This window comes from Rhinolophus sinicus, linkage group LG11, assembly GCF_036562045.2.
Source record: "Rhinolophus sinicus isolate RSC01 linkage group LG11, ASM3656204v1, whole genome shotgun sequence".
In the NCBI taxonomy this organism is placed as follows: domain Eukaryota; kingdom Metazoa; phylum Chordata; class Mammalia; order Chiroptera; family Rhinolophidae; genus Rhinolophus; species Rhinolophus sinicus.
Genome location: NC_133760.1, coordinates 74,915,552 through 74,943,390, shown reverse-complemented (window position 1 = coordinate 74,943,390; position 27,839 = coordinate 74,915,552). Strand labels below are relative to the sequence as shown.

The 27,839-nt window shown below is 37.1% G+C and overlaps 1 protein-coding gene across 1 annotated transcript; it reads left to right on the top strand.

Moving 5' to 3' along the window:
* Nucleotides 1-428: 428 nt before the first annotated feature.
* ANKRD7 (ankyrin repeat domain 7) lies at nucleotides 429-27,785 on the top strand. Its single transcript, XM_074316034.1, is given in 9 exon segments — nucleotides 429-474; nucleotides 526-658; nucleotides 5,120-5,234; nucleotides 5,390-5,563; nucleotides 6,456-6,562; nucleotides 7,137-7,227; nucleotides 7,229-7,274; nucleotides 26,865-26,917; nucleotides 27,162-27,785. Coding segments are annotated over 9 exon segments (1,389 nt in total).
* Nucleotides 27,786-27,839: the final 54 nt, after the last annotated feature.

Genomic DNA, 27,839 nt, shown 5'->3' with positions numbered 1-27,839 from the left:
GGGGTAGGCTGGAGGGCAAGATCACTGAAGGAGATCCAGTCCTACCTCGAGGAAGGTAAGTCTTAGTTTGCAAGAGTTCAAGCCAATAGGTCTATCCTTAAAGGAGAAGAAGCCATTTGTAAGAAAGTTGTTGGGTTTCTACCCAAAGTTTCTCCACCTAATAGAGGACTGAGCGTGGCAGTCAGCTTAAGATCATAAGTGAGAATCTGGGTCTGGGACTAGGTCCCAACTGCCACCCCAGGCAAGCGGGCCCCGACCTTTGTCAGGCCTTGGCCCACTTCCGGTCTCTGGCTGCTTTGTCTCGGGCGGGACTGGAGCGAGACCTGGGCCAGGGGGGCGCGAGCCAGGGGGCCACGGAGGGGCATGCGGGGCGGTTAGGAGTCCCAGGGGCATCCTGGTCCGACGGAAGGACTGGCCCCTGCATCGCCATGAAGAAGCTTTGCGCTTTCTGGAAAAGAAAGGATGAGCCCCACAGCCCTTCTTCCCAGCGGCGCATAGACCCGGCCGGTACCCGGACCTTCGGAGACCCGGGCTGCAACCTTCGAGATAAGGATTTAAAAAAACTTCATAAAGCTGCCGCAGTTGGGAATTTGGAGCAGGTGAAGGAGTACCTTCAGCTCAAGAAATACGATGTAAACATTCAGGACAGAAAATACAGGTGACCAGAGTGGAAAGGTAGCGAGCGTGGAGGGGAAGCTGGGGCCACTGGGTTTTCTAACCAGAGACAGGACTTGTCTGGGCTGCCCGACTGGTTGTCACGCCGGGTCTCCCATAGCGAAGAGGTCTGGTAACCACTGGCAGAGGGTCACAATCCCAGCTTTCAGCTTGTTTTAAAAAATGCTTACCTGGATACTTGAGGGCATTTGCGTCCTCTCTGGTTCTCTCCACCCCTCCCACTGCCTTACTCTCCATTGGGCACCCCCCCTTTCCCCATCTGCTACTCTTTTTTTCCCTAGAGAGTATATTGTCCCCAGCCACCTCAGATTTACCGTATTACGAATGTACTGATAGGAAACGAGTAGAGGTGACGTCCCAGACAGTGGCTATTAAGATGTTGACCTTTGAAACAGCAAAACAACTTTTTAATGTGGATCGTCTATGAAACTTTTTTTTTCAGTTGCAGAGTATCTTCGAGAATCCCATCAAGACCACTTACTGCAAAACAAAATTAATTTTATATATTAAAAATTATGTGTTTGGCATTAATAAAAGAGCATATGTACTATCTGTGCCTATCTTGAAATCTTTGGGGAAGTTTTTAAGTCATAGGGTATGAACAGGGTCATCTTTCATTATAATTGTGTCACTGGAAACTGGTTAGAAAGAGGATTTGTATCAGCTTGCTGACAATTTTACCTCCTTCTCTTGTAATGAGGACAGAGTTATCTAATTCACCTTCTACCCTACACCACTCCATGGAATTACTTTACAAGGTCATGGTTAACCTGAATGTGACTTCATTCAGTGGTCAATTCTGTCTTACTTGGCTGGCATCTCAGCCAAATACGTTACTCACCCTATCAGTAGTATTGGAAGTATTGTATTGTCTTCCAGAACATTTGCTTCCCCTGGCATTTCTCCTACTTCTCTGGACACTTTTCAGACTCCTTTGCTGGTTTCTCCTCACTTTTGTGCCTAGTAAAAATCTGAGGGCTCAGACCTTAAAATGATATATTCATTCTCATTCTCTCTCTCTCTCTCTCTCTCTGTCTCTCTCTTTTAATCTTCACTTGCATGGTGAAGAGAGATTGGCTTTAAATATCTATATTCCAGTCTTTCCAACTTTTTATCTCCAGCTAGACTTCTCCCCTGAACTCTAGAGTCATATATTTATAAATGCCGATACTTCCGTTTGGGTATCTAATAGGCTGTGGTATGCTGCTAAATGTTTAATAACAGGCCCTTGGAGGAGTGAGAGGGAAAGCAAGGAGAAGCCCTGCTTTGAAGCTACCAGTGTGAGGTCAACTGGCTCTAATGATTCCTGGAAACTGAACAGTTGGTTTGTGAGAGCCACTGGCTCCGTCACATCACTGGTCCGTGTCTCCAACATCCCCAAACTGCAGCCCTGTTATTCTGCCTCAAATCTGCTCTTTTTCTATAAATGGCAAAGCCTTTCTTTCAGTTGTTTAGGCCAGAAACCCCAGATTAATTCTTGACTCCTCTCATTCTTTCACATCCTCCATTTGACAGCAAATCTCATTGGCTTCACTTTCAAAATATAACTAAAATCCAACCATTTCTTGCCACTTTCACAGTTACCTCCCCAATCAAAGTCACCATCATGTCTTAACCAGAATTTATGGCCTCCAAAGTAGTTTTCTGCCTTTTAACTTTTTCAGTTTCTTCTCCACACAGTAGCCACAAAGATCATATAAAATGTATGTCAAACGATGTCACTCCTTGCCTTAACTTCCACTGGCTTTCCATCTCATTAGCGGTAAAAGCCAGAGTCCTTCCTACGTGACCTTCCTACATGACCTTCACCGTCACCCTGTTCCCTTTCTGATCTCACCTTCTACAACTCTCCCTTTCACTCATGTCCAGCTACCATGGCCTCCTCAGTGCTCCACAGAAATGCCAGAAGTGCACCCAGGCCCTCGGACTTGCTGTCCTCTTTGCCTGGAGAGCTTTTCTCACAGATACTCACATGGTTCGCTCTCACTCACTTCAGGTGTCTGTCACCTTCTCAGTGAGGGCTTCCCTGGCTACTCCACCTGCAATTATAGCCCCTCTCCTTGCTGACATTTCCTATCCTTCTTCCCTGCCTGATTTTTCTCTTTTGCACTTAATACTGTCTGGCATAGTCGTATTTTAAGTTTTGTGTTTACCACCTTCCAGTAGTGTGTATGATCCATAAGCGCAGGTATTTTTGTCTGTTTTGTTTGCTGCTCTATCCTCGTCATCTAGAACCCTGCCTAGCCATAGTATGTGCTTAATAAATGTTTTCTGATGAACGAATACGTACATCCGTGCATAGATAAATAAGATAAATCCATCCATCCATATAACTATTCAGCAATAAAGGGATATCTTTTATTAGTGAAAAGAATGAATTACTGATGCATGCAATAATGTGGATGAATCTCAAAAGTGTCATGTGAAGTGAAATAAGTCAGATACTAAAGATTATATGTTAAATGACTCCACTTATGTAAAATTTTAGAAGAGGCAAAAGTATAGCCTCTTTAGAAGAGGCAAAAATATAGTGGTTACCTGGGGTTTCAGATGAGAAGGGGTATTGATTGTATAGGAGCGTGAGGGAACTTTTTAGGGTGACGGAAATGTTCTTTGTCATACTTATGGTGCTTAGATGACTGTATATTGGTCAAAACTCAGAAAATCGTACACTTAAAATTTTGTATATAAATTATACCTCAATTGAGGTCAGTAACAAATCTCAAGCTGTATATTTTATTTGAGTGTGTGTGTGTGTGTGTGTGTGTGTGTGTGTGTGTGTGTGTAGAAAGGTTGAAAATGAGAGAAATAACATCTGAAAGGATACATACTAAAATTAAAATCACTATTTCTGAGGAGATGATATTTGGGCAGGAGGAAGTAGGTAGAGTGAGAATGGTCAGGGGAGGCTTCTGCTTTGTGCTGCTTAAATTTTTTTAACAGATGAACTAAAATGTTTTATAGAATGTTTCATAAACTCATTTTCAGAGCATTATGATAAATGTCTCTGATATCTCATATAACTATATGTACATCTAAAGAATGGCCTTATGGAAATATTCTAAATACATTTTCTAGTAGAAATAATGATATGAAAAGTGGATATTTCTGCTTAGTAGAGAATGGGGGAAACACCATGACAGTTAATGAGCAGGTTGTCCGGGCCTCAAGATCTCAATTTGAGACCAGCTCAGCATTTATCTAACCTTGACCCTAACTCTCCTCATCTGTCAAATCAGAGCCATGACTAGATCAGTGTTCTTTAAACCAAGACCTGCAAAGCCTCATTGCAGGCTCCTCATTAAACCAAAGTAGCTCCCTGTTAATGTGCTTTGCTTATTTGGCTTCTATTTATGCTTTTATTTCCAGAGTACTGTGCCGACTAAGTTTGAAAATAAACAGGAGATGTTTATTTATTCCAGCTATAAAATTGAATAACCTTTATGGCTTTCCACAAAAAGTCCCTCAGATCATATATAGCCTGGTAGGTGAAGGCTCAATTCCAAATTAATACTTTCAGCCACACTACTCAGACCTACATTAGATCTACATTAAATCTAAAACTTAAAATGAAATGAAGGCAGATGTTGAAGCTATATGTTCTGCAGACGTTTTGTCTCTTTAAACCAGGGTGGCTCATTGAACAGGATGCCACATATTCCAAGTAACAATCTTTTAAAGGCTGTGCTGAAGGTGTGAGTGGTACTGTAAGCTTTGTAATGTTTCAGGCCTGCTCAGGCCAGATTCGTCTTGTTTTCAGATTTTGTGTAAAAGCTCACAGGACTATACTGCTCAGAACTTCCCTAGAAAGCTGAAGTTTTCAGAGCTATTTTATTTTGTTGAATTTGTGGCTGATTTCCTATGTTCTCTGGGACTCTGAGATGTTTATAAAAGGTTTCATGTCACAGTGCAGTCTAGACTTCAATTAGAAGAGTGAAATTATCTAGCAGGCATGCAGCAGCCACTTTGGGAAGACCTACTGGGAACGACCCAAATGCCATTTATGTTCTCTCAGCAGGCTTTTTCTTCTTCTCCTTCTCCTGCTTAAAATCAATTAAAATAGAGAACTGGAGTTGGACAGAGAGGTGGATCCAAAGATTGAGTAAAAGCCACCTGAGTTCCCTGGGACTGAATTCTTGAGATATGTACAAGTATAGTAGTGGATAAAGGAGGTGGATCAAAATATTTGCTATGATTTGCTAAGCTACGGCCAGGAGTTATTTTAGATGGGCTTAAAACTGTTTGGCCCTGTGTGTTTGTGTTGAGGCTGGAGCAACTTCCTATTACATAAATAATAATTCAGTGAAAAGCAATTATAATTAATGTAAATTTTGTTTAGATATAAATAAGTACATGAAGCAAATACTTTAATAATATATGATCTGGCATGTTCTTGAGTAGAGTAAGTAACTTCTCGAACTTGTGTTTTCTTGAATTGATATAGAACACCTTTGCACCTGGCCTGTACTTATGGATATTCAAATGTTGTATGTCTCTTAATTGAGAAACAATGCAAAATAAATGTGTGGGATAGTGAAAACAGGTCTCCATTGATTAAGGTGTGTTCATTTTTCCTTTTCAACTGGAATGTGTTTGAATTCTTTTCTTAGTTAACTTTTATTGAATTTATTTTTAAAAATAATATTAAACACTAGTTTAATATATCATATCTTGCGTAATAAATTGGTTTATCATGTTTTTGTTGTATTGACAGGCGATACAGTTTGAAAAGGAGGATTGTGCGACTATTCTTCTAGACCAAGGTGGAGACCCAAATCTGGTGGATTTGGATGGCAACACTGCCCTTCATTATGCTGTCTGTGGTCAAAGTGTCTCGTTAGTCAGAAAATTGCTTGAACATAATGCGAATCTTGAAGCTCAAAATAAGGTCGTCTCTATGAAAAACGATACGTTATGTTTTAGAAAGCTCATATTTTAGAAGGCAATTGGAAGAAGGTGTTCATTGCAGATAATTCACATCTGTTGAAACCCGTGTTATATAAAGTTTGAATTTTCCAAAATGAAATTGGGAAGGAGAATGACATTATCAAATACTGATACGGTTTTCCTTGTTTAAAAGTCTTTCTTCATTTTGTTTCAGACCATAATCCTGACTTCCAAAGCAACATCACATTTAATAGTGATAACTGTTTAAAAGCCTGTATGAGAAATATTTGATTTTCATATAAATGAATATTGATTGAAAAGCATAAAGTCTACATTTTTTTCTATTTATACATGTATAAATAGAAATGGTAGGAACTCTTAATAATGGTAGGAATAGGGTTGAATTAGAAAATCACTTTCAATACTAAAAGTAATCCAAATCTTCTATTGAGACGTTATGGATAACTGATGAGTACTTTTTAAAACTTTGTAACACTTTAGTTCACTGTAGATATTTTGTCTACATAACAGCCCCAAATAAGTGGCAGCCTTGGAGGTTTAAATGAAACTCTATGGAAGTCCAACTGTAATAGTGTTATGAAATGTGAATGTATGGTTTGCAGTACTTACATTAAATGCTAGGTGCTCATCACTTAAGTAATCCAGGCTGCTCTGGCCCAAGGTTGACACCTAAAGTTGAGACTTTTCTTTTTGACTGGCCCAAGTCCAATTTATTCCTTTGGTCTTTGAAATCATATTTTGTTATGTCTCAAAAGCTTTTAAAAATTAAAGTATACATCAGAGGTTTATTATGAGCACACTTTTAAATTAAATCTAAAAGGCATGTTAACATTGGTACAATATTTATAATCATTTTGAAATAATGTTTTCAGGATGGATATACTCCGCTTTTACTTGCCATTACTGAAAATAATGCAGAAATGGTAGAATTTCTTCTGAAGAGAGGGGCAGATGTGAATGCTTCAGATAAGAATCAAAGGTATAATTAATGCTAAATAAGAGCATATAATTACAGCTACTTAATGGGATTTTATATATAACTGTTGCTATTTTTGTTACTGGAAAAAGTTCTGATCATATGATGTTGGGCAAATTACCTAGATCCCCGAGATCTGTTTGTCTGTAAAATCAAACAGTTGGACCACATTGGTGGGTTATTATTATTACTACTTATAATAATAATCTTACACAGAAACTCAATGTCTAAATCCTAGATGCTGTAGCTAAATGGGTGTAGGGGACCCAGTGGCCTAGACACATTCATTCATAGAATTTTGAAACGTCTTGAAAACACTAGGGTTTCGGGGAGCAGGGATTGAAAATCATTGAGCTAGCTGCTTCCTCGAGACCCTTTATCTTCAGAGTCCATGATGTGATCCTGGATTGGCACTCCTTTTTGAGCAGATCTACCCCACTTCTTACATTCTTGCCCTGACTCTTTTCCTGGTAGAGTTTCTACATTTGAACAGTAAATTTAGAAGACTAAGTTAAGAAAAGGAAAAGTACAAGACACGTTTAAGATCCATAACAGACATTTATGTCTCTTGCTCCAGAACAGGCCTTATGATTGCTCTAGGTAATGAACCATCAAGTTTAGTCAGTCTTCTTCTTCAGCGAGAAGTGGACCTGTCTTGCCAAGATATTTATGGATTCACAGCTGAGGAATACGCTTCTTTTAATGGTTTTACTATGTAAGTGATACTGCATGTCTTTTAACAGTTGTATGGAATTTGATCCATACAACTGTAAGGAAAGAAATGAGCCCCAAAATACAAAGCTGGAATAGACTGTGCAGAAGGGGTGACCACACTAGGACTCTGGTCCCAAGGATCCTTGGACCGTTTGCTTTCACCTATTTGCAGGGTCCAATCAATATAAGAACTACAGGTAAGCCGAGTCTACAGATTGACTCCTAGTGGCATGGGAATTTGAATTACGTAGGACAGGAATTCCAGCAACTAGTGACACAGCCATTAATAAAATATTTGGGCAAAAGAGGATTAATCCACACAAGCTCCTTTCATTGTGTTTGCACATCAGCAATGTGATAAATATATTCTCATTAACCCAAAAGATAAAACTTTTCATGTATGAATAGGTTTTTTTTTTTATTTTAATAGTCAATGAGAAAATAAGATGCAATGAACAGAAAAAAAACAAAAAACAATTTAGATTTTTTTTCTGTGTTGCCCCTCTTCTGCAATGGGAATGAAGCTTTCTGTAATGGTGACTTGGGTTGCTTGAGTAGCTGTTACCTATCTACCATATTTAACAGATGCTTATTTGTATCATTTGTTAGCTCTCTTCCTTGTTACATAGGTTCTACAGCTTATTTAGGATGGAAGCATAGAAAATGTTTCTCATATAGTGGTTTTTTTTTTTTTAAAGTTTATTGGGGTGACAATTGTTAAGAAAGTTACATAGGTTTCATATGTAGAATTCTGAAAAATCAGTGACACTGTCAAATGAGGGAATTGTATTTAGATATTTATTTTACAGTTAGCTTTAATCCATACATTGCCTTATTCCTTTCACTGAAATTCTGAAACCGTATGTCTATTAATGCGTGACTAGAATGGGCTCTTTTCAGGCATAGAGAAAGGCATATTCGTTACTGGGTATATTTCAGTCCAAGTTAATTGTTTTCACTTGTCAATTTACTGTTAAGCCCAAGTGTTATGAGTTGAAATGTGTACCCCCACCCTCAAATTCATGTGTTAAAGCCCTAACCCTGAGTACCTCATAATTTGGATGACTGTATTTGGAGAAACGGCTTTTAAAGAGGCATTGAGTTAAAATGACTGTGCACTAGGTTGGGCCCTAATCCAATCTGACTGGTGTCTTTATAAGAAGGGGAGATTAGGACGTTCAGAGAGACACCAGAAGTGCTCATGCACAGAGGGCCATTGTGTGAGAAGAAGCAGCAAGAGGATAGTCATCCACTAGCCAAGGAGGGAAGCCTGGAACATATCCTTCCATTACGGTCCCTAGAAGAAACCAACCCTGCTGGCACCTTGATCTTGGACTTCCAGCCTCCAGAACTGTGAGAAAATACATTTCTATTATTTAAGTCACTCAGTCTGGTATTTTGTTATGGCAACCCAAGCAAACTAATAGACCAAATAGAACCTAAAGCCACCTTTTCTACCTTGCTAGTGGCTCATTTGTGATGGCAGGAAGAAAAGAAGTGCCAGAGAATGGGAGTACATGAAATGAAAATAGTGTCCCACCTTCCTATGCCATATACAAGAATAAACTCAAAATGGATTAAAGACTTAAATGTAAGACCCGAAACCATAAAACTCATAGAAGAAAATATAGGAAACAAATTCTCACACATTACCCTTAGTAATATTTTTACTGATATATCTCCCCAGGCAAAGGAAACAAAAGAAAAAACTAATGGGACTACATCAACCTAAAAAGTTTTTTTTCACAGCAAAGGAAACCATCAACAAAACAAAAAGACATCCTACTGAATGGGAGAAGATATTTGCCAATGATACATCTGATAAGGGGTTAATATCCAAAATTTATTTAAAAAAAAACTCATACAACTCAACACCAAAAAAACCTCAAAAATCCAATTAAAAAATGGGCACAGGACCTGAATAGATATCTCTCCAAAGAGGACATACAGTTGGCCAATCGACATATGAAAAGATGCTCAATGTCACTAATCACCAGAGAAATGCAAATAAAAGCCGCAATGAGATACCACCTCACACCTGTCAGAATGGCTTCCATCAATAAATCAACAAACAACAGGTGTTGGTGAGGATGTGGAGAAAAGGGAACCCTCATGTGCTGTTGATGGCATTGCAAATTGATGCAGCCACTGTGGAAAACAGTACGGAGGTTCCTCAGAAAATTAAAAACAGAGCTACCTTATGACCCAGCAATTCCACTCCTGGGTATTTAACTAAAGAAATCTAAAACACGAATTGGAAAAAATGTATGCATGCCTATGTTTACTGCAGCACCAAGATATGGAAACAACTGAAATGCCAATCAATAGACGATTAGATGAAGCAATTGTGGTACATTTATACAATGGAGTATTACTCTGCCATAAAAAATAATAAAATCTTATCATTTGCAAAAACATGGATGGACCTATGGGATATTATGCTAAATGAAATAAGTCAGACTGAGAAAGACAAATACCACATGATCTTACTTATATGTGGAATCTAAAGAAGAGAAGAAACAAGCAAACAAAATAGAAATCGACTCATAGATACAGAGAACAAACTGATGGTTGCTAGATGAGAGGGGGGTTGGGGGATGGGTGAGATGGTGAAGGGATTAGAAAGTACAAATTGGTAGTAACAAAACAGTCATGGGGATGGGAAATACAGAATGGGAAATATAATCAATAATGTTTTAAGACTATCTAGGGTGTCAGATCTGATCTGTACTGGACTTATTGGGGGGCTCACTTCATAGATTATATAAATGCCTAACCACTGCGTTGCACACCTGAAACTGATATAAAATAATACTGAATGTCAACTATAATTAAATATAGACATATATATAGTCACAGGATATAAAGTATAGAATAGGGAATATAGTCAATGGTATTGTAATAGCTATGTACGGTGTCAGATGGGTAGTAGACTTGGTGGGATTATCACTGAGGGGTGTAACTGTCTAATCATTATGTTGTTTTGTAAACCAGAAACTAATAAACACACACACACACACACACACACACACACACACACACGGTGTCTGTTGATGGAGTTGGCGTAAGAGGAAGCTTGAGGTCAGCAGCCAGTATGTGACATACTTGGGAAGGCGTTAACTAATGTCTGAGGTTTTAATTTGAGAGTTATGTATTGAATTGACTATTTATGAATGCTGATATTTATATATATTTTTTCCTTTATGGATAGATATCATCAATTAATTGCTAATTATAGAAAGGATAAGAACATTAAAAAGATATCTGAAGATACAACCTTGGGCACTACACTTAATACAGAAGAACTGGAGGATGGTAAGAAAATAAAAACTGAATATGTAGTTTTTCTTGTTGGTTTTTATTTGTTTATCTTTTAGGAAAGTACACAGATTTCTCAAGTAATATATTTGAGATTGAAATTTTCTGCTATTTTGAAATGCTAAATATTTTTAAGAACTATTCTTAAGAATATTTGTGATTAAAATATTCTGGCTCTGTGTTTACTGAAAATGTAATGTAAAGATATACTGAATGATTAAGGATAATTTTTATCCCTAGTCTCTTGACTAGTTATAAAAATAAAATATTTTTTGCATTACATAGAGATTTTAATAGATATAAAACTATCGGTAAATTATTTTAAAAACACTTCAGATAAGTACATTGGATAATAGTTAATATAATATGTACCTAATCATTACATAAAACTTAAATTCAATAACAATATTTGTGAAGAACTGAAAATACCATGCATCTATTAAAATAACTTCTGGTGCTATTTTAAAATATATATATAGTTATTTAGGTCTGTGAAAATCAGCTTTTTTGTGTGAATACATTTTACATTGGCATTTTTTATTGTTGGATGAAATAGAAATGTATGCAATTGTTTTCTGTATTCACTAGGAACCACATTATTTAAACACTCTCCATCCTCTCGAGTCTGTAGTTATGATACCTACAACAATGCTTGGCCCTATTGAATTGAAGGGAGTAAATTTAAGAGAGAATTTCCCTGAGTTCCTTTTTCATAACTTACTCTCACACACTTTTTCAAGAAAGTTTGTTTTTCTGGATTCTTGATTGATATCCTTATATACTGCTCTCCTACCATCTCTCTTTTTTTAAATGTCCACATAGCTATAAGAAGTAACGAATTTCTGTGGTTTACACTTTAAAACCACCTCCAGAGGTCCTTTCACTCATGGTAATACGTTTCCAGCTTCTAGCAAAATGTTAGTTTTTGTGTGTTTTAAAGCATAATAGAAATATTGGGTTAAGAAAATTACCAAAAAATATTGCAAAAGATGTCAAACCTGAGAAGTTGTATTTCTGTCAGATCCAAAGGGGATAATTATTCATTTTTAAAAGTTACTATAAAATGCAAAAGTATCAGTGCTAAATTATAATTGTGTTGTAGCTGAGGCATAGACTTTAAGAAATGTACTTAGGAGTAAAAATATTTGAACATCAATGAAGACATTACAAATATTACTTGCTTTCTAGATGTGTAACCACATTTCTACAAATCCTTTGCTGCTTGCTGCCTTGAATTAGAAGTCTATCTTGAAAGAGCAGTTAAGTGAACTATCATAACATTTTTCCTGACTACTCAAAGAAAAGTTTCTTAAACTGAGAGCAGTTTTCACCGTAGAAGATATGAAGAAATTTCAAAAGACAAATGTCTAGCCTATGAACTATCTGTTGAAAAGATACAATTGTGTTCAGTATACAGGCAGAAAAAAAACCTTTTTAGTCAAAATACTAAATGGAATATAAGTAAGAGCAAACTTTGCAACATATTGTGTTAGGTGTGTATTAGAACATTTAAATAAAGTAAAAATATTCACATTTCAGCTACAAAGTAGAGGAAAAATTATAAATAATCCTGTGTGATTAGAAATTCTTTTATTTACAAATATTTTCATTGATGAAGACTTTTTGATTGTTAAAAAATACTACATTAATGCATATTCAGAAAATTTTGGGTATTATAGAAAGAAAAAAGTACATTAACCGTAGTGTCATCACTCAAAACATTTGTTAAATTTTTGGCATGTTTTTGTAGTCTTTTAAAATTTGCAATTTTCTTTTTTCCCCATCAAAGAGAGTTTACAATTTTGCATTTTTCTTTTTAAAAACACAACACACGGTAAGCAGTTTGCACTGCTCCTTGCCATACCTTAAACACGTGCATTACGATCTGACTAAAGAGCTTTCCCCCAGAAGACACTTCCTTTAGCTGCCTCCTTGCAGTTTCCTCGCCTCGTAGGAGCCCGTGGTGAAGCCTCTTCAGGCTGCCCTGCCATTCTATCGCTTGCAGCGCTTTATAATTTATCCCTGTCCGCGTTGCTTTTGGATTGCAAGCTGCATGAGAGCTTGAATTGTTTGTTCATAGCTAAATCCCCCTCACTTATAAAGTGCCTGGTGTATAACAGGTACTCAATTTGTTGAACGCATCATAATAACTGACACTCGTCAGGCAGTGCTCCAAGCCTTTGACATACCTTAACTGGTAACCTTCACGTAGGCTTTTTGGGGGAAGTACTACTTGCACCTCATTTTATGATGAAGATGGGAGGTGCAGCAAGGTTTAACGATGTGCTCCAGTTACTGAATTAGGAAGCTGACAGCTGGGGTATACACCCATGCATTCTGGATTTGAACCTACCCAGTCTGATCTAAGATTTGCCCCATTAACCAATATACCACACACCGTTTCTCCCATGAATAGACGAATATATATCATCCTTGTAAACTCTGTTTTTAATGGCTCAGTATTATTTGCAACTTATTTAAACCCCTCATTCATTTAAATATATTTGCTGAACCCCCTTCTAATACTATGTGATATGAAAGAAATATAGCGGAAAAAAACAAACAAATCTGACACTTCTTGGCATTGAGTCACCGCACATTTTACTTCCACTACAGTTTAGATCAGTGGTTCTCAACTGGGAGCAATTTTGTCCCCCAGGGAATATTTGGCAACATCTGGAGAGATTTTTGGTTGTCACTATGGAGGATACTGCTAAATAGCCCACAATGCACAGGACAGACCCTACAGCAAGTACTTATCTGGCTCCCAGTGTCAACAGTGCCCAGATTAGAAACACTGATCTAGATTCTATAATGTTCTGTGGATGAAAAAGATATCTGATACGTCGTGCCCCTGGTGAGCTCACAAATGTTCAGTATTTCTCAACTATGTAAGTCAACAAGGCTCAGATTACTGTGTTTCCCCGAGAATAAGACCTAGCCAGACAATCAGCTCTAATGCAACTTTTGGAGCAAAAATTAACATAAGACCGGTCTTATAGTAAAATAAGACCGGGTCTATATAATATAATATAATATAATATAATATAATATAATATAATATAATATAATATAATATAATATAATATAATATAATACCGAGTCTTATATTAATTTTTGTTCCAAAAGACGCGTTAGAGCTGTTTGTCCGGCTAGGTCTTATTTTTGGGGAAACAGGGTATATGTATACTCCTTTTACCATTAGCATAGAGGGAGGGAGTGATAAATTACCTAGGGTGGGTTAGGGGGTGGTCAGGAGCAATTTCAAATGAAAGAGAAGTTTTTGGCTGGGTTTGAAGGACAAACAAGATTTCACTGGGTCTTCCAATGAAAACTTACTCATCATAATAAAAGCTAATTTGTAAGAAAGTCAGGAGCAATACACCCAAGAATCAGAGGAGGGAGAGATCATTTGTGGAAGCTTCACCAAGGCTAACCCTGGTGGAGAAGAAGAAATTTGATTCAGGTCCTGAAGGCTGGGTGGAATTTTGACATGGGATATCTAATAAAAAACTAGACGTGACAGAGAAAGAACTTTGTAGTTTGCAACTGAATTTGTGCGGACTGCCCATTTGGGGAACATGCGTACTCATACTCTGAAACAGCATGTTTTAGCGCAACATATTTGACTTGAGTATAATTGCCTGCTCATTGGTGTGAATTCTCCCAAGTATTTAAAATCTTAGTATATTGTCAAAGTATGAATTACTTTTTAGTGTGCTGGTAATATCTAAACTAGAGTCCATTTACTCTTCCTTTAGGCAGCTTAACAACAGGAAACAACTATTTAATACATATCTAACTTTAGGGAATATTTAACCTTCCTCTAGGCAGCCATATAAATAGACTGTTTTTCTCACCCAGTGGACAGCTTGGCGGAAAATACCCTTTATGATTGAAGTCTTCAATCTTCAATCCACCCCACTTCTTATCACAACCAAAAGAGGGTCTTGGCAGAAAGCTATGCAGATTTAGGCCATTCTCTTGGAGGGAGCCAGTGGGACTGACCAAACCATGTGCCCTGACACAGGGCTGTGGCAGAGGAAGAGAGGACACATTGTCCTAATTTCTAAAAGGATTTCTGTGGGCTGGTGGCGGCCCTGTCTCAACTCTGCCACAAACCTTTCTGAATTTGTTTCCTTGGATGTCTCTGAGAAACTGCAGCCTCGGCTGATACCAGCCAATTTCCTGGATGTTGGTGCTGCATTTATTGTTGTCTTCCAGAAACCCATGGGCATACCTTTGCCTGGGCTACTGATCCAGCTTATTTGAACCTCATTTCCATGTAAAACACATGCTTTCCAATTTTGATGGGATTTGCCATCTTTTTGTATTTTTCTACTCTTCTGTTGTTAAAGAGTCACTTTAACAATGCCCGCTGACTCCACTCAGAGTCCCTTGCTCCTTAGTTCTTCACTTTTCCTTAATGATACATTCCTGAGTTACCGTCATGGAACACAAACTAGAGGAACTTGGGCAAGAAACTTAAAGTGTCTGAACTTGTTTCCTCATCTGAAAAATTTGGGAAAGTAAATGAGAATGAAATTATTCAGCACAGCATGTAATAAAGAGACATTGCTTATCAAAATATTAGTTTACTTTCCTTTTACTTTATGTTGAAGAAATTAAACTGTTATCCAGTTTTTTCTGTTGCCGTTTTCCTTACTCCCTTGGGCTTACAGTTTCAGTTCTGTGCAGATCTTAACACAAAACGCACCATAAACTTGGTTTTCACCAAGTTTCACATGACACCAGGTATGTCAGTATTTTCCTAGCTTTACTGAAGTGTTATGGTGTTACAGTAGATTGGAATATTGTTCAGCGAATATTCACTCTCCTGACCCACTTCCCTTTCCCGCTGACTTGGCTTGCCCATATGACTTCCATGTGTAGAAGTGACTGGGGCCTTTTTCTAGCAGAAGCCCGTCACCATCTTGCTCTCTTACATCTTCTCGAGAACAGTAGCTTAGATAGCAGCTACTTCAGCCAGGGTCCAAGCTTGACATAGTATAGACCTGAACTGAAGGTTACTCGATACCAGGAACCCACTTAGGCCCAATAGAGCCATAGCCAAGACTCCTGAGTAAGAACTAATTGTTATTGTTTAAGCCACTGAGACTTTGGGATGGTTTACTGTCCCAGGAAAATCTGACTAATACAAAAACTACCGGAGAGGAGAGTGTCACAGCATGTAGCTCCTGGCCATTTCATTCATACAGTCCTCAGGACACAGAATCTGTGTCCTATTCCTGGATCCTACACCCTTCCGCTTCCCTAATTGTCCCATCACAGCTCATTGCTACTCCCTCATTGGTCTCTTTTATTATGAGAATCGTTTTTCTTTTGCTAGTGAAACTTGCAAGTGTCTTGTCGCCTCCAGAGTATGTATCTCACTGGCAATTCTTACTCTAGTACATTCTCAAGAAATCAGACCTTTCTCTGCAAACCATTATTTTACCAGCTGCAAGGGAACCGTTTTCATTAGCGCTACCTGAGGTGTGCTTGTATCCTGCAGTCTTTTCTGAGATGTAAGTGCATCTGACTCGAATTCAGGTAATCACTTTCTTGCTTGAAAAGAAATAACCTGATATTCTTTCCTAAGGAATTATATCAGTTTCTTATTGCTGCTCTAACAAATTACCACAAATAAGTGGCTTAAAGCAACACAAATTATTTTATCTTAGTGATCTGAAGGTCAGAAGTCCAAAATGGGTCTCACAGGTCTAAAATCAAGATGTCAGCAGGACGCATTTCCTGCTGGAGGCTCCGGGAAGAATCTGTTTCCTTTCCTTTTCCAGCTTCTAGATGCTGCCCACATTCCTTGGCTAGAAAGTGAATTACTCTGACCTCTGCTTCTATCATCACATCTCTTCCTCTGACTCTCCTGCCTCCCCTTTGCACAGATAAGGACCTTTGTACTTACACTGGGTTTACTCAGAAAATCCAAGATAATTTCCGACATCAACACCTTTAACCTAGTTATATCTTTTTCCCCTTTGTACTCATATACTATGTCTTGTGAATGGGTATTTTTTTTCTGTTTGGTTTGTTCATTTATTTTATTTCTTAGATTCCACATATAAGTAAAAACATATGGTATTTGTCTTTCTCTGTTTGTGAACAGGTACTTTTTGATGACAGCCATTTTAACAGGTATGACGTGACGTCTCATTATGGTGTTGATTTGCATTTGCCTGATTTTTCATGATCTCCAGCACGTTTTCAAGTACCTGGTGACCATTTGTGTGTCTTACTAAAACTGTTCAGTCCTCTGCCCATTTTTTAATTGGGTTGTTATCTGTTTTGCTCTTGAGTTGTATGAGCTCTTTATATATTTTGGATATTAATCCCTTATCAGATATACGATTTGCAAATATATTATCCCATTTCATAGGTTGCCTTTTCATTTTGATGATTGTTTCTCTCGCTGTGCAGAAGCTTTTTAGTTTGATGTAGTCCCACTTGTTTATTCACTTGCATGAATATCTGATATATCAATGCTACTGACCTATTGTCATTTTATTGCGTATGTCATTTTGATTGCATGTGGCAGAGATCATTTTAATTAGGTTTCACAGATTATTAAGTCAGTGACTCCGTGTAGTAATCAACTCTACCCCCAATAGTAAACTCATCCTTCACTGAACTGTCATGTTATTTGAATACAACCACCTCATGCGATCATTAATATTTCCCCTATGGACATAGATAGTTATTACTCATCAGTGTATAATTATAGTGTTTTTAACTCTAGACCATTTTACTCACAGAGCTACTTATAGTACATTTTCATTTTATTTATTATAATGATGAATGATTATTATAAACCTTTATTATTCCCTATAGCTCAGAAACATTTCTTCTACATAACCTTTCTCCTGTTTATTTTTGTTTTGCTTCTGATTAATAAATAATTATAAGGTAACAGGAATTTGGAAGAATTTTGTCTTGGATAGAAAGTTAAGGTGATTTTATTTATTTTAAGGTGATTTTATTTCATTAAGCATATTTTATTTATTTGGTACATGTGTCATTTGTAAAAAGAAGCAAAAAACCAAAAAAACAAAACTGCCTTTTCTTTATAATTCTATAAAAGCTTTTGTCTCTTGTCAGTCTCGCCGTGTAATTGTTTGCCATCTAGTGGACAATCTAAGTACTGCTCAGCTTTGTATACTAGAGTTCTATGCAGGATACACAGAGATAGAGATAGAAACTGATCGGAGATATTCGGGAGCTATGTGTGTTTTCCAATAGTGTCTACCGGTTCAGATTATACAGGATAAAAACACTTTATCTTTCTTATGTCTTGTCTTTATACACTGATGTTATAGATATGTACCCTTATCCTAGATAAAACGTAGTGTCTCGTTACAGACATAATACTTAGGAACTGAGGATTAAAAACTAATTTATATAAAAGTAAGCAAGTGATTGTTTTAAAGAGACAGTGGAGATAGGAGGTGAACCAGAGGATAGGACAGTAGTGAGAACTGGGGTCTAAGGAGAGAGAGAGAGCAGAGACGGGGAGAGTAGAGAAGGATACATGGACCGAAAAGATGGGTGGGAACCAGTCCAGAGTGCAGAAAATACCTGAACAGATGGAAAGAAGAAATTGCAAAGAAAAAACAGGGGGAGCTGAGGCAAAGAGGTAGTAACTAGACAAAGTTGAAGTGGGAAAGGGCATTAAAAATACGTCCAAGAGAAAAGAAAGATGAGATTAAAAATGAATTGAGAGATAATAGAAATGGTGCTTTATTTTGCAATGTGTGTCAGGTATCTAGAAACACCAACTCGCTGATTTTTGTCTACAAGATTCCAAGAAATTCCCACTAGATCTTATTTCCTGATTATGTGATCAGTATATAGATCTAGATTACACATGTATGTGTATTGACTGATTTTCTCCTTTTACTTTTTTTTTATATTTAGAGTTTCCATAATGCAGGAAATAGTGAGTGAAGTCATGCTTCTTTTCCTAGGAACTATTATTTCACTTGGGATTTTGTTGGAGTATTCAACCAGCAGGCCATACAAGTGGAATTTAGGACACCTGATTGCCTTGAACAATTAAGGCAACTGAGAGTGCTAGAGAATAATGTCAATCAGTGTACACTTTAGAAGTCTGCTATGCACAAAGAGAAGGCAGGGGTTTCAGTCAACAAATACTTAGTGAGTTCCCATTATACGTCCAGTAAGATTTTTTTAAATACTAGAGAAGTTACAGATTGAAAATCTCTTACCCTTCTTATTTAACAAATTATATTTTAGCTTACAAGAGTGTCCATGCCTTGTGTGGTAGGCAGAAGTATAAAATGACCGCCAGTGACTCTTACCTTGAGTGTGGATGGAACCTGTGAATATGATGAGATATCATTCCTGTGATTATGTGATCTTAAATGAGAAAGGGGAGATGATCCTGTTTGGGCCTTGTCTGATCACATAAGACATTTAAATCTAGATCTAGAAGTCTGATAAGAAGTTAGAGATGTAAGTATGAGAGAGATGTGGATAGGGAAATTCTCCTGCTGGCTTTGAAGATGAAAGGGACCATGTGGAAAGGACATGAGAATGACCTCTAGGAGCTGAGGGCATCCCTTCACCAAGACCCAGTAAGAAAAAGGAGGCCTAAGTCTTGCAGATACAAACCACTGAATTCTCCCAGCATCTATATGAGCTTGTAAGAAACCACTGAGGACCAGATGAGCAGCTTGTAGATATCTTAATTTGAGACACAGAGTGGAGATGATACAGAAGTGTACTATTATGAGGTCTTATGCTACATGTGAAGTCCTATAATATTATTGGAAGATAGGCTGTGATAAGGGGTGTGTGTGTGTGTGTGTGTGTGTGTGTGTGTGTGTTGTGTGTATTAAATCCAAGAGCAACCACACAATTAAGTATAAAAGAGATACAACCATAAGTCAATAGTGGAGATGAAACGGAACCATTAAAAATATATGTATGTATTCCAAAAAAAGGTAGGAAAGAAAGGAAATACCAAAAAAGTGTGGACAAATAGAAAAAAAAATAACATGGCAGATTTAAATTCAAACATATCAATAATTCATTTACGTAAATGATCTAAACATCCCAATTAAAAGGCAGAGAATATCAGCATCAGATAAAAAAGCAAGATCCCATTCTATACTGTCTATAAAGATAAAGAAGGACACTGTATAATAACATAGGAGTCATTAATTTAGAGGACATCCAACCCTTAAAATGTATATATATATATTATATATATATAGTAAAAGAGCTTCAAAATACATTAAGTAAAACTGATACAACCAAAAGGACAGAGAGAGAGAGAGAGACAAATCTACAATTATAGTTTCAAACTTCAACACTCTTCTTTTGATAATTTGTAGAAGAAGTAGATGAAAACATCAGCAAGGATTTAGAAACACCATCACCAAATGTGACATAATTTACATTTATGAAACATTCCACCTGCAATAGAATACACTATTTTTTCCCCAAGTACACACAGAACATTCACCCAGATAAACTATATCATGGACCATAATGCAAATCTCAACAGATTTACAAAGATTAAATGACAATGAAACCTAAAATCTATAAAAATATATCTGAATATCCATCAATATTTGGAAATTAAACAACATATTTTTAATTGACCATATACCAAAGAAATCACAGGACAATTGGAAAATATATTGAATTTTAAAAAATGAAATGAGAACTTACCAAAATTTGTGGGATGCTTCTAAAGCAGCTTTAGTAAGACAGCTAAAACAGTGCTTAGAGGGAAAGTCATGCCCTCAATGCTTATATTAAAAGAATAATTATCTCAATGTCTTGGCTATTGTGTATAGTGCTGTAATAAACATAGGGGTGCATAGAGTTTTTGAATTGGAGTTTTGGATTTCTCTGGATAGATACCTAGGAGTGGAACTGCGGGATCATAAAGTAGTTCCATTTTCAGATTTTTGAGATACCTCCATACTGTTTTCCATAGTGGCTGCACTAATCTGCAATCCCACCAACAGTGCACAAGTGTTCCCTTTTCTCCACATCTGTGCCAGCACTTGTTGTTTGTTAATTTATTGATGATAGCCATTTTGACTGGGGTGAGGTGGTATCTCATTGGGGTTTTTATTTGCATTTCTCTAATGATTAATGAGTTTGAGCATTTTTTCATATGTCTGTTTGCCATCTGTATGTCCTTTTTAGAAAAATATCTCTTCATGTCTTCTGCCCATTTTTTAATTGGGTTGTTTGATTTTTTGGAGTTGAGTTGAGTGAGTTTGTTATACATTTGGGATATTAACCCTTTATCGGATATTTCATTGGCAAATATCTTCTATTCAGTAGGATCCCTTTTTGTTTTATTGATGGTTTCCTTTGCTGTGAAAAAACTTTTTAGTTTGATGGAAACAACCAAAATGCCCATTGGTAGACAACTGGATTAAGAAACTGTGGTACATTTATACAATGGAGTATTACACAGCCATAAAGAATGAAATCTTACCATTTGCAACAATATGGATGGACCTAGAGAACATTATGTTAAGTGAAATAAGTCAGACAGAGAAAGACAAATACCATATGATCTCACTTATATGTGGAATCTAAAGAAGAGAATAAATGAATGAACTAATCAGAAACAGTCTCAGAGACATAGAGGAAAAACTGAGGGTTGCTAGATGGGAGGGGGGATTAAGGGGAAGGTAAGGGGATTCAAAAGCACAACCGGTAACCACAAGATTGCCATGGGGTTATGAAAGTCAATTTGGGGAATGTAATCAATAATGTTGTAAAGATTTTGTAGGGTATCCGATGGACACTTGTCTCATTAGGGAGACCACCTTAGGGATGATGTAGATGCCTGATCACTGCACCGCACATCTGAACCTGAAGCTGAATAATAATGAATGTCAACTACAATTTCATATATATATATATATGGTTACAAGAAGTGGAGTACAGCATTAGGAATAGAGACAGTGGAAATGTAATGGCGGTGTGTGATGTCAGAGGGGTAGTGGATGGGGGAAGGGGGGTTGTCACTGTGTGAGGGATATAAATGATAAACGTCTAACTATTACATTGTTTTGTGCACCTGAAACTAATAAAACATGTTAAAAATAAAATAAAAGAAAAGAATAATTATCTCAAATGAATAATTTAAGATTCTGCCTTAACAAACTTCGGGGGGGGGGAGAGGAGAGGACACAAGGCATAAAGAAAGAAATAAAGAGCGGAAATCATAAAATAGCAACAAAAATCAGTAAAACTAAAAATATTAAACTTATAGCCAGAATGATCAAGAAAATACAAATATCAGAAATGAATGAGTGATCATTACAGATTATACAGACGTTAAATAAATTATATGGAATAATATCAATAACTTTATTCCAATAAATATGATTGCATAGATAAAATTTACAAATACCTTAAAATGTGTAAACTATTAAAAGTCATTCAAGAAGAAATGCATAACATAGACATTTATTAAAGCTATATAGCTAAATAAATGACTTTCCACAGAGAAAACTCTAGATTCAGATGGCTTTACTTATTCAGCATATTGCTAGCAGTTCTAGACAGTGCAATAAAGTCAAGGAAAACAAAAAAGTCACAAAGATTAGAAAGAAAAAAATATTGTACCTATTTGCAGGTGATATGATTGTATAAATATAAAATCTGAAGCAGTCTACAAAAATACTGAAACTAAGTGAGTTTGTCAACTTTTCAAGAAACAAGATAAATATAAAAAAATCAATCGTGTTTCTATATATTAGCAATGAACATGTGACACCAAAATTAAAAATACAATTTCATAAATGAAATACTTAACAAAACATGCACAGAATTTATATACTGAAAACTACAAAATCCTCATTGAGAGAAATCAAAGAAAATCTCAAAAAATGGAGAGACATGTTTGCAGATTAGAAGACTCAACATAGTAATGATGACAATTCTCTTGAAGCAGATGCAGATTTAATGCAACCTTATCAATATTCCAGAAAGATTTGTTATAGACATAGGCAAGATTCTAAAATTTATGTGGAAAGGCAAAGGAATGAGAATTGCTAAAACAATTTTGCAAAAGAATAAAGTGGGAGGAATAATTCTATGTGATTTAAAGACTAATTATTAGCAACAGTAATATAGATGGTGTGGTATTGGTGGAAGGATCGATATGTAGATCAGTGGATTAGACAAAAGAATGCAGAAATAGACCCCCACAAATATGCCTGATTTTGACAAAGGTGTAAAAGCAATTCAAGCAATTCAAGATAAGCTATTCAGAAAATGATGCTGGAGCAATTGTACATCCACAGGCAAAAACAAACAAACAGAGAACTTTGACATAAGTTTCACACTTTATATGAAAATGAACTGAAAGAGGATCACTGCTTAAATATAAGGTATAAAACTATACAACTTTTAGATTTAAACAAAAAAAACGGAGAAAAATCTTTGGGTTCTAGAGCTAGGCAGAGTTTTTAGACCTGATACCAAAAGCATGGGCTACTCAAGGAAAAAATTGATAAATTGGACCTCATAAAAATTTAAAACTTTTGCTCTGTGAAAGACCTTGCTTTATCCTCTGTTAAAAGGATAAAAACACAAGCTACAATCTGGAAGTAACTATTTGCAAATTATACATCTGACAAAACACTCATAGTATGTAGAATACATGAGGACTCTTGTATGCAGGACTCTCAAAACTCAACAGTAAAAACAAACAAACAAACAAACAAACAAACGCAATCCAGTTAGAAAAAGGACAAAACACATGAGAAGACATTTCACCAAAGAAGGTAAACAGATGGAAAATATAAGCACATGAAAATAGTTTCAACATCATTAGGGAAATGCAAATTAAAACTACAATGAGATACCGCTGTATATTTATCAGAATGGCTAAAATAAAAACAGAGTCAGTGTCAAATTCTGGCTAAGGCACAGAAACAGAACCACTCATACATTGCTAATGGGAATATAAAATGGTACAGCCATTCTGGAAAATAATTTGGCAAAGTTTCTTTAAATATTGAACATGTAACTACCATAGAAACCAGCAATTGTACTCTTGGGCATTTATCCCAGAGAAATGAAAACATGTTCACACAAAAACCTACACACTAGTGTTCACTGTAGCTTTATTTATAAAAGCTCCAAACTGAATACAACCGAGATGTCTTCAAGGGGTAAATGGTTAAACAAATTCTGCTATGTCCATACCATGGAATACTATTCAACAGTAAAACAGAATGAACTATTGATACATACCTGGGTGAATTTCCAGGGAATCATGCTGAGTGAAAAAGCGAGTCCCCAACCTTTACACACAATATAATTCCATTTATATCATATTCTTTAAATGTAAAATTATAGAAATGAAGAACAGATTAGTGGTTGCAAAGGTTTGACGTGCTGGGAGGTGGGAAGGAAATGGGTGTGGCTATAAGAAGGCCACACAAGTATTCTTGTGATGATAAAAATGTTCTATATTTTGACCTTATCAATGACCAAATCCTGGCTATTAAAGTATAGCTTAGCATGGGACAAACCAGGATAAAGGGTCAATAAGATTTCTCTTATTCCTTACAACAGCATATGAAATGACAATAACCTAAAAATATAAAATTTAATTAAAAATTTTATACATATAAAACCAATTATTAGGGAAAAATGTACTCCTCTGAAAGTATGGGTACTTAAAGATAATTTACTCTTTCTCACCTAACATCAATTTCAGAGAGCTTCATTTAATGATTTTATGTCCTGGAACCCTCTATTCTATACAGTTGAAGAGCCAGTCTCTGTTTTATGTATAAATGTTCATATTTCTCCAGACATGCAAATTGTTAGTAAAAATAAAATTCTAACAAAGATGAGGTATTTATTTTTCTAAACAATAGGTGGCATCTGAGTTTCACAAGTAAAATTGATGATTCTTGCTTTTGTATCAGGAAATGTAATTACATTTTAAAAATTCATTTAAATTTAATTTACATACACAGTACTCATAGTTTATAATATGTTTATGATTATTGGTAAACTGAACGAATATATATTTTTTCTAAAATTAACATTGGGAATTTTGCTTTTTTTGGAAAAATATGAAAATAATTTCATAATGCACATTTAAGTCCCTTTGAGTACAATTTATACATTGTATGAGAATACTCTTTTCTATCAAATCGTATTGGAAGTTTTAACTAAAATCCAGCAAATTCTCATATCAAGTTGTCGTGTGGGGTGGCCTGTGGGGCCTCTGGTCCCGCTCCCCGCATAAGAACGCAGGACATGGTGAGGCCAAAAAGGAACACCCACAGAGCCACAGATAGGGGAGTCATACCACTATATTCTCTCTGGCAGTCCGGGGAGACACACACAGTAGTAGCCACACCATCAGTAGTCCACCATTCACTTCTTTGCCTGCCAACCAATCAACCAATCAATGGCAGCCCTGCAGTTACATCAGTAGCCAATTGGCTAACCGGTGACAGCTGATGGCCAACCAATCACAGTTGATGGTCATTCACTAGCCGACCCTAATAACAACAAACGCTGAAGCCTTCTGTGTCATTGCTCTAGGTATAATTTCACAAACATATTCAGAGTTGTTGACTTTATTCTTGCTTAAGAACCACTAGGCTACATTGCACTGAATATATTTATATTTTGTGTTGTCATTCTTTCATGGTGACTGTGAGCACATTCACATTCAGGGGAGGCCTTGAAGAAAGCTACTTTCGAGCTGTGCCATGACTACCTGGGTCCTGGCTTTCAGTCTACTCCCCAGCCTAGTAAGATAAAAACCTAAACCCCAACTCAATGAGTTGTAGAAACAATCCCAGGTTTTCCATTGAGATATTGGATTTGAATCCATGCCCTGCCATTTTTGAGCTCTGAAACCATGGTCAAATTTCCAAGCCTATTTAAGACTCAGTTTCATTTACATGATCTGGTGTGAGAATTAAGTTAAATAATTATGTGTTAGCTATTCTATAACAGAGGACTTACTCATTTCTTTTTTCTTTTCTTTTTTTTCTGCTGTTCATTAGAAAATAAAATTTTTAAAATGAATTCAATTTATAAATTCAAGCTATTGTTAGAAGAGTACTAAATACAAATTCTTAATAATACCCAGCTAGCAACTGTGAGCTATAGGAAATTAAAAAAAAAAAGAAGAACGAAAATGTGGAAGAAAATTTTTCTCATTCCATTTTGGAAGTTAATGCTCAGTGTACAAGTGTTTTGCATTGTCACAGTCTCACCCTGCTCGATCTAAGTACTGCTATAAAATCTTCGAGCTGGGACTTTGGAAAAGCAGCAGCATCAAGAAGAGGGCTAATTTTCACTAGAGAAGTGAGGAGAGATGTTAGGAGAGATGAGCAATGCTGGATAGGCTTTGGAACTCTGGGAAGTGTGTTAGGGGAGAGGGGGTGTCATAACTGAATCAGGGATGAGAAGGCATGGCTTAAAAACCTAAACTAAGACATCACCTCACAGCAATATGCTATCAAATCCCAGTCATATAATTACCGATATTCAATAATTGTTGTGGGATATGTGCTATATATCTACCCCTGTAAGGACAGCTTTCTGAGTGGTGGTACTTTATATGTTTGTGTCCCTTAGAGTGTCTAGCACGGTAATATATAATCTGATTATGTAGTGACTTAAATTAGCTTTTCCATCTGTAAAAATAAATTCTGAAATTATCTAGGTTACACAATAATTTTTATTTAATTCTGAAGTTTTATTTTAGCTTTTACTTTATGCTCTTTAAGGATTTACTGGAGCTAAATCTCTTTAATCAAGAGTTATTTATTTAATTTAAATTTAATGCACTATAATAGAAAGATAGTGAGGCCCCCAACTATAGTTTCTACTTGAGATGGCGGGTATCTTTAAAACATATTTGTAGATACCAGGTCTAGGTAATGAGGCAAATGTTTGCCTAAGACCTTGCACATAATTAGCTTATAAATGAAAAAAATCCTTGTAGCAATGGAGGCGACACAATCACTTATTTGAAAAGTCTCAGAATTTACTATGAATTTGATTTAAATAGGACACAGGATAAATTTTTAGGTATCTCAAGGAATCATGTCTCAACATTTTCCCTTTTGCTCCTAAGTTTATGCTGTCTGTAAATTATTAAAGACATTTACAAACTATTTATAACATCCAGTTTTTTTTTTTTAAGTAAGCTACATTAATTTATTTAAAATTTGGATTCCGTACCAAAGGAGTTGTGTAACTCTTCCGGTGTACCAAGGCTATACACCAGAGAAGCTGCAGCACGAGTTCCTGAACGAGTACCGACCCCAGGTACGTTATCCAGTTTGAGCACGGGCAAATTTACCACCCCCTGCACGTGCTCATTGATACCAATGGCATCAAGAGCATGGTGCTAGGCCGGTACCTGGCGCAGATTGAGGAACGGTTGGTGAGTCAAATTTACCGCGGCGTCATCCCGCGCATTCCTGATTGGCTGAGCATTTCAAAAACGCGAGTTGGGGGACCCAATCGCGTGTGAAACGAGGGCTACATCCCGTCTTATTTGCTGCCGAAGCAGCAGCCCGAACTTCAGTGGGCGTGGACTAATCTCCAGCGGGCCGCCCTCAACCTCCAGGAGCCGCAAACAGCTCGTGGAGGAAGGAGCTCCTGGCAGAGACCGTGGCCAGCTTGCTCGAGTGCAGACGACAAAACTCCTCGTCCTCGAGGACCTCGGGAGACCCAGTGTACCGGAGTCGCGCTACTCACCAGTACATGGAGCTCGTTAACTGGCTGGTGGAGAACGGCATTACGTCAGAGAGCAATGGATTCAGGAGAACCAGGAAGCCTGTATCTCTTACAACGCGACGGGCAATGCCCGCTCGCAAATCAAGTCGGCTCTGGACAACGCCAGCAAAATCGTGAGCCTGACCAAGACGGCCTCGGACTACCTGGTCGGGTCTGCATCGCCAGAGCATCGAGGACAACCGCGTCCACCGCATCTTTCACCTCAACGGCTACGACCCGGCCTACGCCGGCTCAGTGGTGCTGGGCTGGTGCCAAAGAAAGTTGGGCAAGCGGAACACCGTCTGGCTCTTTGCACCTGCGCCCACGGGCAAGACCAACATTGCGGTGGCTATTGCCCATGCTGTGCCCTTTTATGGGCGTGTCAACTGGACCAGCAAGAACTTTCTCTTCATGATTGTGTGGACAAGACAGTGATTTTGTGGGAGGAGGGCAAGATGACGGCCAAGGT